Genomic DNA, 19,489 nt, shown 5'->3' with positions numbered 1-19,489 from the left:
CCCAGAATACAATCACTCTCTAACTCTTTAAAAGCCATAGAGGAGTTACTATGTAACATATAGGGACCAAATAAAAATTAGTTTTCCTTTGCAAAAACCTTTGCAAATAAACTATGAATGATTCTAATTAGGATTGTAATTAGGAAGAAGGGGATGAACCCCAAGGGAAATCAGGAAGCTGCTCAGTCCTCCTCAAATAAAAATTATTTCTGAGAATACAAATGACAAGAAGAAAGAAAACAAGGAAAATTGTGTGGATAAAAGTGTTACATAATTCTTTTCTGATTCTGATTCTGTGCCATTTTCTCAATAATCATTCTTGTTCCATTTATAGCATACATTGCCTACCTTCATACTTAGTATATTGAGCATTTTCGAATTTTGAGCCAAATCCCAGAGAGACCCAGAACTAATTTTGAGGTCAAGAAAATCTGATAAGTGCCTAAAATGGAACTTTCTTTGTCAAACATTTTAATATTACTCCCCACTTGCCACTACAATTAAAACGCCCATCACTATTTTCTTACTTTTGTTCTTTCTTGTGCCTTCTTTTTCCTCACAAAACTCCAAATAGCTTTGAATAGCATGACACACTTAAAACGAAGGCAACAGAATTTCCTGAGGGTCTTGAATATTAATTTTTTTTACCCAGTGGCATTGTGTAGCCCCTAAAATAGCTAGCTCATCCATTAATAATTTATGCCATAATTTAAATTAAAAGGTGACACACTGCATCCCTTTGGGATTAAGAGGTTAATCAAAATATCTGTACTTTGTAAATCACTTTTACTTGAATTTGTTTCTAGGAGAAGGAAATTTATCGCTGGCCTGCCAGAGAGTCTCTAAAAACCATGCTAGCTGTGGGTTGGACAATAGAGAGAACCAGAGAAAGTGAAGCAATCATTCAACAGCGAGAAAATGAGAAGCTTCGCAGCATTTCCCAAGTCAGCCAAGTAAGACAAAACTGCTTAAAGCTAGACTTTTTAAAACTATAGGGAAATAAGGACTCTGGGATAGTGTCCATGTAATTTCATGGCATGAGATTTTCTTTAGGGGTATCACTGGGTGGTTGTCACACAAATAAACACAAATCTTTGTTATATAATCTTTATATCAGAAATTATCTGTTGAAACAACAGGCACAGATACAGTTTGGGAAATGGCCTTACTCTCTTAGTTCATCAAGAAATCAATATGCGTCATAATGCTTGGTATCCCAAGACAGAATTTTTACTTATAGGCAACATTTCAATATTAGTTCATAATATTATAAATGTAATTTTATTTTTTAAAGGGGTAAACAAAACAAAAATTAGAAAATTAACAGCTATGAGTCTCAAAGTATATATAAATCCTCTGGATCATTTGCAGTTCTGAGGACTCTGTAGTAAGCCTCCCCTTGATCTATAAGTCTTGTTAGTACCATCTCCCATCCCCATCTTGATTAGGAACATAGTTAACTCTCCTGCCTCTACCACTTTTTCTCACTCTTCTGCTTCTGTATTTCTCCTCTTTTCCTTCTTTTTGTCTGTCTTACAACTTTTCATAATTCTTATACTCCAACCACTAGATTTCTTAATTTCTTACAACATTCAGGACAATTCCCTATAAAGTCTTGAAGTCTGGTTCATGATGAAAGCAAACACTCCTTGATTATTCTTACCACCTTCTTTTCCATCATTTAGTATATTTGGTACCAACCCCAGTCAATCTTGTATCCCTTGGAGGTAGACAGTCTTTATTTTTCCCAATTACTCAAAATAGGAAAGAGAAAGGACTTGCAATTGTGCTAGCTAAAAATAACAGAAGCCATAATAAAATAATAAAAATGAAGATGTGCCAGATCAAGTAATTTTAATTTGTTTTTTCTAGGGCAACAGCTACACTCCAGCTCCAGTTGACCTTTCAAATGTTGTGCTTTCTAGGGAAGTCCAGGTCAGTACTAATGTTTTTACTATATGTATTCTTCAGAACAGTATAATTTACCTTTAACAATGTATTTTAGAATTAAGATTATTTCACAAATGAAAATTATTAGTACTAGAAAGGACCTTTAAGATCATCCAGTCCAGTTCCTTTGTTTTACAGGTAATAAAAAACGAGGCCCAGAGAGGTATAAAATGATTTGTGTAGTAGTATAAAATTGGTCAATGATAGAGTTAGCAATAGAATTCAGACTACCTGATATCCCATCTACTGTTCTTCTTGTCATTCACACTGCAAGATATGTTGTCAAGATTTTCTACCTTTGAGGACTGAAGAAAGAAATAGATGTTGTAATAAATGAAAAAGTTTGTCACAGTTTCTATTTTACTGATTTTTAGCTTATTAGAAATTAATACTGTTAAATATTTAAAATATTTATTCATTTTCAAAAATAATAAACCTTTTACATTTTATATAAATAACATAATTAAAATCATTTTTCAAAGCAAAAATTAATTGAGAAAAATAGTATGGTTTTACATGTTTTTGCACATCTCTTTAGCATATGGTTTAATAGGAAACAGCTTTATTTGGATATGTTTCTGGATTCAGTCTGTTATGATATGCTGTTTTCATTAAAGTATATGAAGAAAACCTATGCTCATACAGATTAGTAGTTGGAAAAGGAAGTACTTTAATAAGCAAATAATTTCTTAGTATTATTATGAAAAGAGTTTTGACCTCACAGATCTCCTGAAAAGATGTCAGGAACCCATGTCACAAACCATGCTTTGAGAATTGGTGGCCTAAAATGTCAAAAAATAGAGTGTTATGAATGTATCACATTGACTAGAAACCTGGGGAAAGTTTTTTCAGTTACTTTAAAAACTTAGAATTTTTCTTGAAATTTCTTTTTTTTTTTATTTTAATAGCTTTTTATTTACAGGTTATATGCATGGGTAATTTTACAGCATTGACAATTGCCAAACCTTTTGTTCCAATTTTTCCCCTCCTTCCCCCCACCCTATCCCCTAGATGGCAGGATGACCAATACGTGTTAAATATATTAGAGTATAAATTAAATACAAAATAAGTATACATGTCCAAACCATTATTTTGCTGTACAAAAAGAATCAGACTCTGAAATATTGTACAATTAGCCTGTGAAGGAAATCAAAAATTCAGGTGGGCAAAAATATAGGGATTGGGAATTCAATGTAATGTTCTTAGTCATCTCCCAGAGTTCTTTCGCCGGGTGTACCTGGTTCAGTTCATTACTGCTCCATTAGAACTGAATTGGTTCATCTCATTGTTGAAGATGGCCAGGTCCATCAGAATTGGTCATCATATAGTGTTGTTGTTGAAGCATATAATGATCTCCTGGTCCTGCTCATTTCACTCAGCGTCAATTCGTGTCTCTCCAGGCCTTTCTGAAATCATCCTGTTGGTCGTTTCTTACTGAACATTAATATTCAATATCATTTATATACCACAACTTATTCAGCCATTCTCCAACTGGATGGGCATCCACTCAATTTCCAGTTTCTGGCCACTACAAACAGTGTTGCCACAAACATTCTTGCACATACAGGTCTCTTTCCCTTCTTTAAGATCTCTTTGGGATACAAGCCCAGTGGTAGCACTGCTGGGTCAAAGGGTACAGTTTGATAACTTTTTGAGCATACTTCCAAATTGCTCTCCAGAATGGCTGGATGTATTCACAACTTCACCAACTATGTATCAGTGTCCCTGTTTTCCCATATCCCCTCCAACATTCCGCATTATTTTTCCCTGTCATTCTAGCCAATCTGACAGGTGTGTAGTGGTATCTCAGAGTTGTCTTAATTTTCATTTCTCTGATTAATTGTTGACTTGGAGCATCTTTTCATATGGCTAGAAATAGTTTCAATTTCTTCGTCTGAGAATTATCTGTTTATATCCTATGATCATTTATCAATTGGAGAATGGTTTCTTGAAATTTCTAATACTGTGTGTCAATTCAGTACATTAAAGGCTGTAGATTCAGTTCAGTCTAATGCAGCTCAGTAAAGAGAGAGTAATGAACAGAAAAATAAAGTGCTAAAAAAAACCAAATAGCAATTAACCCATAAAGCTCCACTATTTGACTATTATTTATTCAATTATCCATGTATGTAAACTTCATTCTCATGCTATTGCTTCAGTAACAAGTACATCCAAAGCCCATCTCTCTAGAGTTGTTGAATCATTGTTCTAGAGCTGAAAGAGATCTCAGAAGATATCTAATGCAACCCTCTTCTTTTTACAGATAAGGAAACTGAGGCACACAATGATTCATTCGAGGTCATAAGGATAATTATGAATGCTATGTTCTCTGTGTCCAAATCGAGCATACTTTCCATTGTATCTGCCTTCTCTCAGTTTTGCAAAACCCATTGTATACCAATTGCCTTTATTCTGGTACCTTACAATTGACAGTATTGTTCCATGTCAGCATAGAGGACACAGAGGAACGTAAAATGCAGTGGGAGAGAATGAAATGGCCTGAATCTTTGGAATGTCCCTGATAACTCTAATTTTTTCTTCCCATTTCTATTTCAATTTCTGACTTGACATTTGCTGGCTGTGGCAACAAGGTCTATAATAAATACTTCATTTCTATTTATTTATTTGTTTTTAGATTGAATACCTATAAATGTCTAAATATCCTCTTTTTTTTTTACAATGAAATGATCCTTATGTAAATTAATTTTATTTGTAAGGTTTTACTTATGCCAATATAGGTGTCATTAGTTTTCTTACCTAGATGATGACTAGAAAAGCAATATTTTGTTTTCCTACCCACTAGACCAATGTATTCCTCCTAGCCTCATGACCTAAAGAGCTGAAACACCAGATGATATAAGTGACTAAAATCCTTATTCCCAGTCTTATTACCATATGAACAGGAATAAATATGATGACCTTTTCAAGGAATTTCCCAGACCTGAAATTCTATTATATAATGACATACTGCTGATTTGGAGCTTCGAGTTGAAATATTTATTTTTCATGTATCTTGCAATAGACTAATAAGTTGAAAAACAGAAAAACAGGTTTAGATTTTTATGACTTTATAATTATGCATAAGTAATGATAGGAATCATCCAGCAATGAGCCAATAGGTTTTAGTAACATTCCTTTCCTAAACCATCCAAAAATAGTCCATCATTGATGAACTCATTTTTCTCTCTCCCACCAACCTATTCATATTTTTAATGGCTTTCTCTTGACAGGGGATGGTAGAAGTTGTGGCTGAGAACTATCACAATATCTGGGCCAAAAAGAAAAAGATGGAACTTGAAAACAAAGGTAAGGTTAGTTTATAGAGTATATAGAGGAAATGACATTGGGCATCAAGTGTGTTATATCCCTAAATTATTATAGTCTATCTATTACATATATATATATATATATATATATATATATATAATTTGTCATAGGTGGAGGCAGTCACCCTCTCTTAGTGCCATATGACACCTTGACAGCCAAGGAGAAATTCAGAGACAGAGAAAAAGCCCAGGAGCTATTTAAATTCCTCCAAGTGAATGGTATTGTTGTATCTAGGTAAGTAAGTCACTTTTTCCAAATATTCCATCACTATTTTCTGTCTTCAGTTACCTTGTTTTGTCACTCTCTCCTGATCTCTGACTAATATCGATGAGAGAAAGAACAATGTTTAAGTCTTTTGGAACTGAAAAATTTTTATTTTGAAAAAAAAAGAATTAATTAATAGGTTTAACTTGAGGTAAGAAATAGAACCCATGAGATAGAATCATACAATCTCAGAATTAAAAGGAACTCCAACTAACTGAAGAAGTCCAACTGACATCTAAAAAACAATCCCCACTATAATGTATTTAATGAGCATTCACTAGTCTTACCTTCAGTAAGGGAGAAACTACCATTTTCCAAGCCATGCACTTACATTTTTGGACACCTCTCGAGAGTAGGGAGTTTTGTTTTTCTTATACCATTCCTGATTACCTCATTGCAACTTCTACGCATTGTTTTCACTTCTGCCCCAGTAGCCAAGCAGACTCTGACCTCTCTTCTAATTAAATGGGGCTTTTAATTTTATCCCCATTATGTGTTCTTCTTTCCAACAAGTCTGACTTTCTGCAAGCTAAGTATTTCCATTTTCTTCAGTTGATACTGCAAAGCTTCATCCTCACAACAACACTGTTAGTGTAGTAAGTTGGTGCTATTAATATCCCCATTTTATAAATTGGGAATCTGAAGTTAAGAGAAATTAAATGATGTAGTCCATCACAAAGCTAATAAAGGTCTAAAGCTGCATTCAAAACCAGGTGTTCTTGACTCTAAGTCCAATGCTTTGTCTACTGCATCAAACTGCCTGGGTTGATTAAAAGTAAGTGGATTCAGATCTGAGATTTGTTGGTCATGTCTATGTGACGTGGGGACAGTAACAAAAAATGAGGCTGTTAGATTAAATGACCTGCTTATCCTTTCTAGTTCTAAATTCATGATCCTGTAATCTCAAAACATCATCATGGATGCTCTCCAGTTTCCTAAAATATGATGTTCAAAACTGAGTATGATATTTCAGACATGTTTCTGAGCAAAGCCAAGTACAGTGGAACTATTATCTCCTGATCTTGGTCTTCTAATGTAACCTAAAATTATATTTTCATTTTTTGCCTGCCATAACATTATGTTACTACACATTGAGGTAACAGTATACTCCAACTCCCTTTAATCTCTTTCCAAAAAACTGCTGCCTATTCGATCTCATGTTTATTACCTCTTTTTCATATGAAGTTGATTTTTGAACCCATTATAAGATGAGTTCTTAATTTATACATGTCAGATTTCATCTTTTTAGGTTAAACCCAATATTGTAGCTTCTCCAAATTGTTTTTAGAACCTGATTCTAGTTTCTGGTGTGTCATTTACAAATTAAATAAACATCCTTGTATGCCATTATACAGCTACTGAGTAAATAACAGTGGGACTAACACAGATCTCTGGAGCATTCCATCTAACCTACTTCTGTCATTTCCACAAGAACAGTGTGAGAGATTGTTAAGTGCTTCCTTAAAATATAGGTTAATTTAGATATTCTGCAATATCTTAAAAAAAAATCTAACGAAATCATGGGGAAAGTGGTATCCCCTTTTCTGGAGATATTTGTAAACTCACTTTTTAAGCCTGAGGAGTGTATTGTTCACATCATACAACCAAAATTGGCTTTATTCAGCTCAGGGAGGCACTGACTGTCCTGATTCCTCTCTGTGAGGTCTTTTTTCCATTTGTAATAAGCTGTCCTTTCAAAGCACTAAGCTGTTTCTAGACAATCTCCCTTTTATCTCACCAGTTGAAACTATTTTTATCTCTGTATAACTACTATCCATTGATGAAATTTCATTCTTATGCCTAGGTTTGTGGGAGAAAAATTAATCTGTTAAAGATATAAGGATTAATTCCCTTTCATGTGCTCCCCTGTTTTCCATTCTTATCTTGATCTGTTTCCTTATCCCTAGGCTTTTGAGAAAACATTCAATAATCCCTGAAATGCTAGTTTAAGGTTTTCAACTTAGAGAACCCTCTACATGCAAAAATTAATTTTAAAAAATACTTCTTAAACTCTCAAAATTTTTCATGATATTTCTTTATCTTACACTTAAAGCTGTTCTTATTCCTACATTTTACATATAATTTTCTGAATTTTTAATTTGCTTTTTCATTGTACTGGCCTCTTAAGCATGATTCATTTAAAAAGTATGATGGACGTGGAGTAAAGAAATCTAGGTTCAAATCCTGCTTCTGAAAAATGTTTTGTTGTATGAAGAGAGAAATCACTTGAAATCTCTGGCTCTTGGTTTCCTATATATAAATGAAAATGATAATTGAAATACCTATCACTTGTGGTGAGGACAGCATTATCATTTATTTAAAGTACTCACAATCTTTAAAGCATCATATAAATGCCAGGCATTATTGTTGAAAATTTGAGTTTTAACTATACAATGTGATCCATTGGGAGTATGCCATGTAAATCATGCTCCCCCTTCCTTATATGTAACAAAACCTGATCTTTTCTTTCAGTATTTGTATATCTACTCACCTAAAAGGAATTTCTTTCCTGTGAAAGATGTTCCATGCTTTTACTTTTTTGCAATGTTTTCCCCCTACTATAGACATAACCAAGAGTCCTTTAAAAAAAGGGGGGGGGGCTTTATAACATATTAATTTTAAAATCCAGAAAAAATTGTCATTCTGTCTCATAAATTAAATAACAAATCATATTTGCTACTTCATCGTAAAGAAATCAAATAGAATGAGAAATCAGAAACACTTTAAATAGAATCTCATTGTAATTTAAACATATTCTTTATATGTTTGCACATTAGGATTTGTAGCTTGTTGTCTTTTGTATCATTCTCACCACCCATTTCTTACTCTCTCTTCTCCCCTTTTGCCAAAAAACTGCTCCCTATAAATAATAAATAATTATATAATAGTCAATCAAAACAGTGGTTTCTTACATTCTTACAATTTGGTGAAACATAAAGAAAATATTATTTCCCTCAACATTACAAAGAAAAAAAAAGCAACAATAAAAAAGATAGAGGAAAAAAGGGTTAAATATTATTTAATATTACGTGTAATGACATAGAAGAGTAAAGCTAAAATAGCAGATATAAGGACAAATGTGGAAGAATGCAAAAAACAAGACTTTGAAGTCCCTAGTATTACATAAGGATGAGAAAATAGTATGAAACCTTTTCAGAAAACATAATAAACAAAGCAAAAAATGTTAGCTATTTCTTCCTATAAAAGGATCCACAAACCTCAGAATTAGAGAACATCTGCAATTCTGATGATATAAATAATAATCTCTGTTATTTCTTGATGATTTCACCCCATTTTCCAATTAGGAATCTGAAGGATATGGAATTGGATGCCTCCTCAATGGAAAAGAGGTTTGCCTATAAATTTTTAAAGAAGATTCTAAAATATGTTGATTCTGCTCAAGAGTTTATTGCCCATTTGGGTAAGTTTAATCCTGAAATATTGACAAAGTTGATGCTTTTTCTTTTTGTGCTATTTAAACAATGGCTATTTTGCAATATTATTTTCCATAGTTATTTTGACATTTGACAATTTGTTATAGGAAAAATCTTGTTTTGTTTTGTTTTTCCCCTACTAGACTTCAAACATTGATTCTATTGCTAGATGTGACTAATTACAAGTTTAACTCCTTTATATTTGTTACTACAACTGAACAGGATAACAGAATCTCTCTGTGCCTATTTTCTTGCTTAATAGACAGAGACAAGAACAATGACAGTTAAGAATACTGAGATAGCAAGGATAATTCTGTTAGCTTTTCTATTTGCTATGCCATATCATACTGCTAATTTTTGCTGAGCTTGAATGACACTAAAACTTTCAGATGTTTTTAATATAAACTGTGACATATACATATACATATATATATATATATATATGGAGAGAGAGGGGGTAATAATAGTTAATATATTTGCAGAACAAAGTATTTTATGGACCACAAATCATGTTGGAAAACATGTTTCAAACAAGTTGGTTTTTCTTTAATGAGACACCTGTGTCTTATGCTGCCTGACATTTGTGTCAATTGTATCTTTGTAGAAGCCATTATTAGCAGTGGGAAAACAGAGAGGTCTCCCCATGACCAAGAGATTAAATTCTTCGCCAAAGTAAGTGACACCCTGCACCCATAAAATTAATGTTGGGTTTTTTTCATTAATAACTGAGTTTAATAATTATCATTGGATTAAAGCTAGATTAGAGGTCATTTAGTCCAACCCCCTCATTTTACAGAAGAGAAAACAGGACTCAAGGGATTATGTGACTGATAATGTCACAGTTGGCAATTTAATGGCATTGGGAGTAATCTGGCCATTAAGAGTTGACAGCTAATTGAGTAAATAATGGTCTCACAGATGCCATTTCTTTTCCTGTTATCTGCCTTTCCCTAAAGAGAATTCTAGCTAATCTGAAAAGTAGTGTTTCCTCTTTCACATGCAAGAGTCCTTATCCTATTCAGATACATTCTGGTCTTTGCAGAGTGTCCTCCTATCCTTTTTTTTAACAAGGTTACGAGACCAATAGATTAGAGAATTATCTAGAAATACTATACTTGGTATCTTGTTGATAGCACAGAGAAATCTGGGCAAAAAGGATAAGAGGTAGACTTAGAAATGGTTGAATGATCAGACCTTGAAAGTCCTAAAGTACTAAGATTCATACAGTGTTAACTCTTTCAGGATCAGGAGGCAATGGGATTTTCTTCTTGTCCTTGCTGTGGTAAATATTTTTATAATTTATTAGGTTAAATATGCATATGGCATATTTATCAAATGTACAGATGGTTTAGAAAAGGTCACAAACCTTACAGTTCTCAACAGGCTGGACCTATGGACTAAATATAAGATGAAATTTAGTGAGAACAAATACAAACTCCAACATCTGGATTTGAAAGATAAACAGCAAAAGCATACAAATGGATAAGAAATGCTTACACAATGATTTACATTTTTAAAGACCTAGAAAATGTGAAGGCAGGCCACTTTTCAGTTACAAATTTCAAACTATATTACAAAGTGAGTAATCATCAAAAGAACCTGTAGAGTGATGGAAATAAAAATAGAGTCATGATCAGTGGAATAGACTACTCTACCATACTATGCAAGTATGCTTGTATATTATGGAAGTAGTAAATGACCATAGTAATTTAGTGTTTTATAAATGCAAAGATCCAAGCTTTAGGGATAAAAATTCAATATTTGACAAAAATTACTAGGAAAACAGGAAAGCAGTTTGATAGAAACTAGATATAGCTTGTAGTGACCAGGCTAGCTCCCTAGAGGGCTTCAGGGTCAGCCAGAGTCAGGATAAATCAAAGTCCTTGGTCTTTAGGGAGAGAAGTGAAGGAGGCCTGAAAGCTGCCATGCGGCTTGCTAAAGATATATCCTGGATTCTGGAGTCTGGAGTCTCCATCCTTTCTCCTCCTCATCCTGCTGCTAAGTGCCTCTCACTTCTCTCCCTCTGCCCTCCAATCCTTGCCTACGATTATCTTACTTCCAAATATTCAGCAAGCACCAATGGTGAGGAGAGCCATCATCCAAATATATGCTAATAGAGCCATTGTCTCACATCAGGTAGCCTTAAGTGCTCTCTTGTCAGACTCAGAGTTTCAGCCCTCTACATCAGCCCAACATCTCACACTACATATCAAAATAAGGTAAAAAAAAAAAAGTTTACATAATTTAGACATAAAGGGCAAGTTAGGATTTTAGGATTTTTAGGCAAGTTTTACCTGTCATATCTATGGATAAAATATAATATACATGTAATTGAGACAAATAAAATAAAGGAAGAATTTGTATGCAAACAAAAGATAGAATCATGGGATATAAAATAAATAATTTGGATTACATTAAATTAAAAAGGGTTTGCATGAACAAAACCAATGCAGCTAAAATTAGAAGGGAAGCAGGAAACTGGAAAAAAATGTTATAGCAAGAATCTTAGATAAATGCCTCAATTCTGAAATAATTGGAGAATTGAATCAAATTTGTAAGAATACAATTTAGTCCTCAACTGATAAATAAGCAAAGGATATGAACAGGCAGTTTTTAGTTGAAGAAATCAATGCTATCTATAGTCATGTAAAAATATTCTAAATTACTATTTTGTTGTTGTTATATAGACATTTCAGTGATGTCTGACTTTTCTAAACCCTTTTTGGAATTTACTTGGCAATGATACTGGAATAGTTTGCCACTTCCTTCTTTAGTTCATTTTGCAGATGAGGGAACTGAATTAAATAGGGTTTAATAGACTTTAATAGAGTTGCCCTAGCATCAAGAAGCTAACAAGTATCTAAGGCAAGATTTGAATTCAGGTGTTCCTGACTCTAAATCTATTACTTTATTCACTGTGTCAAATATCTACTAACTTATGATTAAAGAAATGTAAATTAAAACAACTCTGAGGTAACACATTCACATTTAGAATATTGGCTAATATGACAGAAAAAGAAATTCACAAATGCTGAAAAGGACATGGGAATATTGGAATACTAATGCACTGTTGATGGAATTGTAAATTGATCCAACCGTTTTGGAAAGCAATTTAAAATAATGTCCACAGAGCTCTAAAACTGTTCATACATTTTGATTCAGCAATACTACTATTAGGTATACATCCCAAAGAGATTGAAAAAAAAAAAACACCAGAAAAAGGCTTATATATACAAAAATATTTATAGCAGTTTTTTGTGGTGGCAAAACATTAGAAATTGAGGGATAACCCTCAATTGATGAATAAGTGATTAAGTTGTGGTATATGATATAATAGAATATTCTTGTGCTATAAGAAATAGCAAGCAAGATGGTTTTAGAAAAAGTGGGAAGACTTATATGAACTGATGAAAAGTGAAGGGAGCAGAACCAAGCGAACTTTGTACACAGTAATAGAAATATTGTATGAAGATCAACTGTTGGAATCCTTACAAAGTGTTAAATCATTAGAACTGATAGAGACAATAATTATCTAATTTAGCCTGGTTCAGTATGATTGATCTGATCCTACCAGGAGATGTTATGGGCCAGAACTTGAAACAAGGTACTAAGTGGAATTGATGGAAGCAATGCTTGTGTGCTTGGGTTTGCACCTTTAAGAGTTTATTACACATTAGAGCTCACATATTGGAGTTCATAAGTACAGGAGATACACAAAGTTAATTTTGTAACTTTGTAAATTCACACCTCCCATAATCCCACTCTTGGAGGAGGAGTCAACCTCTGAGTTTACACCTCTAAAAGAGCCTAAAAAGAGCTTCAGTCAGTTCGGAAGATTGCCAGGAATTGGAGCTGAGCTAGAGGCGACAAAGGACAAGCTGCAAGAGCCCTTGGAACCAAGCAGAGAGATAGGCCTCTAAGAAAGCTACCCTAGCCCAAGGAAAGAGACAAGACTTTGAAGGAGAAAATAAACGCTTGGATTTTAACAGCTGGCTGCATTTGGGGTGATTATTACATTGAACTGAAACTAAGGCTGCCTCCTGAAAACCTCCCCAAGAAACCTGCTCCCACAGAGAGAACGATTATATTATAAAAAAAGAAGAGAACACTACAATCAACTGTGAATGATTTAACTGTTTTCAGCAATATAGTTATATAAAACAATTTCCAGAGACTTATGATGAAAAATGCTTATCTGCCTCTAGAGAAAGAATGGTTGGAGTCTGAATGAAGATTGAAGCATACTTGTTTTACTTTCTTTATTTTTCTTGAGGTTTTTTTTTTTCTTTTGCAGCATGACTAAATGTTTTACATGATTTCACATGTACAATTTATATTAAATCACTTGCCTTTTTAAGGAAAGAGGGAGGAAATTTAGAACTCAAAAAAACTTCTTAATGAATCATTCAAGATTGTTTTTACATGTAATTGAGACAAATAAAATAATTTTTAAAGGAAATAATTAGAGGAAATTATTAGTAACTTTAGAAAGACATAATTTTTTTTCAAATAAGAAGCCAGATTGTAAAGAATGAGAAGAAAGGAAGTATCTATATTCCCCAAATATAGATAGGTGGGGTTCTTGTCTATTTGTTTTTTTGAAATTTGTCTAGAAAGAGAGCAGATATCATAGTATGATAGCATGAGGAGCTGATAGCATCTAGGGAAGTATTGTAAAGATGGGGAAAATTTGGGCATGTTTAAAGGAAGGAAGAAACTAGTGGACAGGTAGAGAGAGATTATTGTAATTTACAATAAAATATAAAAAATAAATACTATAAAATATTAGATAGGAATGGGCTCAATGACACTTGTAGGGTATTGGGCCTTGACATGGAAAAGGGCTGCCTCATAATCGGAAACAAAAGGAAAAGAATAAAGGATGCTGTTAAGGAGTTTTTATTTAATAAAAGGAAAGACTTGGCTTCAGTAAAGTAAGAGACTGGGTCTCAGGGGTGCAGAATAGAGGCTAAAGAAGAGAAGAAATTTGAAACACCTTTTGTGGGGAGTAAAATAGGAAATTTATTTAGAATAAATAAGAAGAATTACTTTCTGTAATTGAACTCATTAGCCCAGTATCCTATAAACCCAAGAATATAAACTACTAGGGAAAGAATTCCTTCAACAAGGACTTTGGGGAAAACTGGAAAACATTTTGTCAAAAATAGATTTAAACCAGTCTTACATCATATGCTATAGTAAGTTCCAACTGGATGTGAAGCCTATACATAAAAAGTTATATCATAGAAAAATTAGAGAAAAATGTATAAAATTAACTTTCACAACTGACTGGAGAAAGAATTCTTAATCAAACAATGACTAGAAGAAAGCACAAAAGATAGAAAATTTTGATTATATATAATTCAAAGTCTTTTGTATAATCAAAATCATTTCAGCTAGGTAAAAAAGTTAATCTAGACAGAAGGAAAATATCTTTTAGATATCATCAATAAAAGTGTGATAGTCATATATAGACCCATCAGCTCTTCCTTAACAAATGGTCAAAAGATAGAAGCGTAATTTTCATATTATTTCAAATTATTAATATTTGAAAAATGCATCAAATCAATAATGATAATAACAGAAACATTAGTAAATTAATAAATGCTTTTCTTTTCATTTGTTCCACTGTACCATTTTGCTTTCTAGGCAATTGTTGCTTTTAATCATCTACTTTGTGTAGTAATAGGATATACATAAAAACAGTAGTCCAAGTACTTGAGAGGTATATGCAACTATGATTATGTCCCCCAAATTTTCTTTATTATTCACACATTCCTTCTATAATAAGTCTAAAGTTCAACAAAAGAATCAAATGAATGAATAAATAAATAAAAAGAAAAGGAAGCTTAATTTCCATGGAGGAGACAACATAAACATAAATATATATAAAATAAATACATGGTCATATGGGGGACAATTTTGGGAAGAGATATTGGAGTTGAGAAAATAGTGGCATTTAAGATGAGATATGAAGGAGGAAACTTAGGGATACTAAAAAGCAGAATTGAGGAGAGAGTATTTCAGGCATGGCAGAACATTTTTTGTAAAGATAAGATAAGATATGTATGAGGAGCAGTATTATGCATGTACCAGAATTCAGAATGCATGAGAACAGTAATATGAAATAGGGATAGAAATGCAGAATGTAAAGGATTTTAAGTGCCAAATGGAGTTTATCTTGAATCTCACTTAAAATTATTGAGAAATGGACTGATATCGAGAAATAGATCTGTTCTTTAGTAATGTCACTTTGGCAGGGTTGTGGAAGATTGATTGAAGACAAATGAAAATTAAGTCGGGGAAACCAAAATCTTGATCTCAGCATTTGTCGTAGTAACAAAATGGGTATCCAGTATAGGAATAACCAAACAAATGATATTACATAAATATAAAACAATATTATCACATCATAAAAAAATGGCAAATATAAGGAATTCAGAGAAACATGAAAAAGCTCAAATTGTTGCAGAATGAATTAATGAGCAGACAGAAGTATATATGATAACAGTAGTATAAATGAAAGAAACAATAAAACAAAATTTAATTCAGTGTAATTATAATGATCCATTGTTGCCCTAGACAGATTGACTAGTTGTCAGTAATATAATAAGAGGGATTCCTTTTCAGTTATGGTTTGGACTAGTTGGCCTGAAAGGGTCAACTTTGAGAATAGGATTCTGAGATATCTAAAAGCTTGAGATGAATGGATGAATAAGTGCTTGGATTCAAGAGTACATCTTCTAAATGCCACCTCAAAAGCTTCCTAGAAATGTTTAAGTGCTCTAAAGGAGTTTCCCCTTGAGTTGAAGAAGAAATGAATTTTAAAAAATAAAAAAATGGGTCCTTTGTGGATCCTCATTCCCAAAAGTTAACCTACAACTAATTTTTCAGGTTCTCCTTCCTTTGGTCGATCAGTACTTCACCAATCACTGCCTCTACTTCCTTTCATCTCCATTAAAGCCACTCAGTAGCAGTGGGTATGCCTCGAATAAAGAGAAAGAAATGGTGGCCAGGTGAGCCAATGTGTAATGGAAAGTTCATAATGTGCATGTATGTATATTCTATTTTAAGACTCAATTTCTTTAAAATTAAAGAATAAATCCTTTAGAAATTTTAAGAATCGATTATTGATTTGATAGTTTGTTGCTAACTACATTTAGTTTTCTTGTCTTTTTTCTTTTTTGGAAAAAGGCATATTGTAATGGAGTATGTTGTCTCTTAAAATACAGAGAAGCAAGAGGGGTTAGTTTTATGTATTCATTGCTTTTCCTCAATTAATATTTAAGTAAAACCTGGGATTACTTTGTAACTTTTTTAACTTGTAGCATTTTCAGACTTGGAAAGACGGGATCTAGTTTTGAGGAAAAATAGGTTTCTACAGACAACTACATTTTTATTAATCGCATTCTCAGAATGTCTTAAAAAGTGAATCATGCCTTATTCAAATTTTTGGAGTAAGTCTTACTCTGTTTTCCCCAACTAAAATATCTAACCCAAGAACCAGGAAGACTCAACCTGATTTAAGCCACTTATAGGAAAGAAGAATTTTCTGCAAAGCTATATTTTAATGTTAGATCTCAGTGTGCACACACATAGATGACTAACAGAGAAATAAGATGGTTCAAGTCTAATAGATTCAACAATAATCTAGATTTTTATGCTTTTGTATGGTGCAGGTAAAAGTAAATTGCCCGAGCTTTTCAGCAACAAAACCTCTAAAATGTTAGCTTATCAATCCATAAGCTCTTAAGAATGTCTACTGATTGTATAGTATCCAGGCCACAAAGTTCTCCAGCTATCAAATACTACTAATCATGTAGGGGAAAATAAAGAACTTTACAAAAATAAATATTTAGGTTCAGTAACTTAAAGAAAGGGGAATATCTGAATCCAACATAAGAGAATCTTAAAAATCTGTAAGTACTTCAAAAACTTGAACATTTTAAGTAATCTAAATTTATTTCATTAAATATTGAAAATATAAGAGACAAAATAAAAATTGGAAAATGAGACAGTTAAATATATCCAAAAGAGGACAGTTGTGTATACTTATAAACTTTTCTTATTCTTAAAAATACCTCATTACTTATTTTTTTATCTCAAGGAAATAGATTTATAGAACCACCATTTAATCCTTTACTGAAATTTCATTTCAAGTCTATTAATTCAGTACATAAAAAGATCTGTGATCTTATTCATGTAGATACTCCTTCAGACACATTGCAAACTCTCTATGGCTTAGTAGATGGTCTTCAATCAGTCAATAAATATTTATTAAATGCATAACATATGTCGAGTGCTGTCCTAGACACTGTATATCATATACAAAGCATAAAACAATCCCTTTTTGAAATAAGTTTACATTCAAATGGAAGCAACTACATATCAAAATATATAGTTAACATATAAATTTGTATATAAATATAATGTATAATATCATCAATATCACATATATATGTCACACATATAAATAAGCCACTAGAACTGTTTTAGTTAGGGATCACGTGGTCATCTCTATATTTAAGGAAAAATTCTTTGACAACAATGTATAAAATGGACTGGAATGGGGAAAGCTTTATGGTCAATGGCCCATTTAGGACCTTTTGCTATAATTCATTAGTTTCTGTGACCATAATTATTCATCACCTAATTGCCAACCTCTGATAATGAACTTTTCCAAACCTAGTTTAATTAGACATTAAAAAAAGACAAAGTGAACATCACTAGGCTTGTGTTCAAAACCTCTCAAGTTTTGCCTCCACTCTATGCCACCCCAATTTATGCTCTGCTAAAATAACTTTGAAAATCCAGGTTCACCTTTATACCATATTGAGACATTAGAGTAGGACTTTACTGGAAATTATGTACATGCATGAATGTGTATATTGTGTGTACAGCATGTTGCACACACAAACATGTACAGAGAAACATGAAAATATAGGTAAATATAAATTCTTGCAAAAAAACTTTTTTTTCAATTGTTGAATTGTCAATATATAAAAAATAGTAGCTGACAATATGGCATTTTAAGGTTTGAAAAGTCCTTGATATGCATTATCTCCTCTAAGCATCCTAACAGTCTTAGAACATAATAACTATAGGTATTAGTCTCACTTAACTGGTAAGGAAGCTAAAGTTTGAGGAGGCTGAATACTTGCCCTTTGTCATAGAATTAGTATCAGAGGTAAATTTGAATCCAGGTTTCTTCTGACTCCTCTAGCATTTTTCCCATTAAATTATATTTATATTTTTCTTACTAACTAATTACCCAAATGGAATATTGAAATGAATGTATCAGAGCAGCTGGCTGGCATAATCGATAGAGTACTGGCCCTGGAGTTCAAATCCAGCCTCAGACCTTTAACACTTATTAGCTGTGTGACCTAAGGCAAGTCACTTAACCCTAATTGCATAGCCTCCTTCTAAAAAAAAAGAAAAGAAAATGAAATTGAAATTGAAATGCATATATTGAATAAGGCTATATTTGCAAGCCCTTTAACTCTCATCTTCATGCCGCTTTATTATGCTTTATGCTCTCATGTCATAGTGTCATATGTTCCCAAATTTTTCTTTTGGTTCCCATTCTTCAGGTGACTTTTGAAGTTAGAAAAGCAATTAGGAATCCTTTTAAATTGTTACCTTCAAAATTTCTAGTATTATGAAATTAGCCATGGATAAGCAGAGTAGAGGGACTCTAGAATCCAGGCTTAAGGTAATAGTCCTGTCTGAATCATTCTCCATGTAAATAGTAAAAGACTTTAGAGTCCTAGGTCTGAGCTCTGTTTTTTTCACTGATAATTCTTACAACACTTAGGATGCCACAAAAGCATTAGAGCCAGGCAAGTCAATCATCTACTTAGATCTCCAAAACATTATTCTTGTAAGAATTATCTTTAAATACTATTATTGTATTTGTGAAATAGCTTTTACACAGTTCAGACTCCTATAACCTGTATGTTCCATTATAGGAAAACCTGGATCCAATAGCTTTATAGTCACTGGACAAATCACTTAACTTCTTAGTGTGCTATGCAATTCTCTAACTGTAAGTTAGTGAAGAGTTGCTGCTATGCATAAATAGACTAAAGTTTCCTTGTAGTTTCCTACACAAGGAAAATAACAAGCCCAGACCAAAAAAAATCAAAACTTATAAGCCACTTTATAGAGAAGAAACTGGGATTTATTAAGATAAAATTGCTTTATATGCCTCTATTTGTTTGTGGATGAACCAGAGTTCTCTAGAACCAGTTCTTTTAACCAACTACCCAGAGTTCTCTTTAGACACAGAATCCCTTAAAAGTCAAATACAAAGGGGAAAGAGGTACAAAGTATTTATTTTCTACTTAATATAATGTCCAATTTCTTTTGATATATTATTATTTTTGGGGTTTACAGCTATTACTTATTTTCATGGCTAGAAAAATTGACTTGTGATGAAATATTCTGAATGGAATTTTCCATTAAATACTTAGAGCTAGCAAATGGCGCCAGAGAATAAATTTTTAAGTCTT

At 32.7% G+C, this 19,489-nt stretch overlaps 1 protein-coding gene across 4 annotated transcripts in view; it reads left to right on the top strand.

Annotated features, from left to right (window-relative positions):
* RYR3 (ryanodine receptor 3) overlaps window positions 1-19,489 on the top strand; it is a 708,417-nt gene that overhangs the window by 554,611 nt on the left and 134,317 nt on the right. For all 4 annotated transcript variants that reach the window (XM_031952023.1, XM_031952026.1, XM_031952025.1 and 1 more), the window contains exons 54-60: window positions 807-953; window positions 1,873-1,935; window positions 5,181-5,256; window positions 5,388-5,511; window positions 8,847-8,962; window positions 9,580-9,647; window positions 15,870-15,991. In XM_031952023.1, coding sequence (XP_031807883.1) covers window positions 807-953; window positions 1,873-1,935; window positions 5,181-5,256; window positions 5,388-5,511; window positions 8,847-8,962; window positions 9,580-9,647; window positions 15,870-15,991 — 716 coding nt within the window. The remainder of the gene's footprint in view (window positions 1-806; window positions 954-1,872; window positions 1,936-5,180; window positions 5,257-5,387; window positions 5,512-8,846; window positions 8,963-9,579; window positions 9,648-15,869; window positions 15,992-19,489) is intronic.

Source organism: Sarcophilus harrisii, chromosome 2 (genome assembly GCF_902635505.1).
Source record: "Sarcophilus harrisii chromosome 2, mSarHar1.11, whole genome shotgun sequence".
NCBI classification, from domain to species: Eukaryota; Metazoa; Chordata; class Mammalia; order Dasyuromorphia; family Dasyuridae; genus Sarcophilus; species Sarcophilus harrisii.
This window is presented reverse-complemented; position numbering and strand designations above follow the sequence as displayed.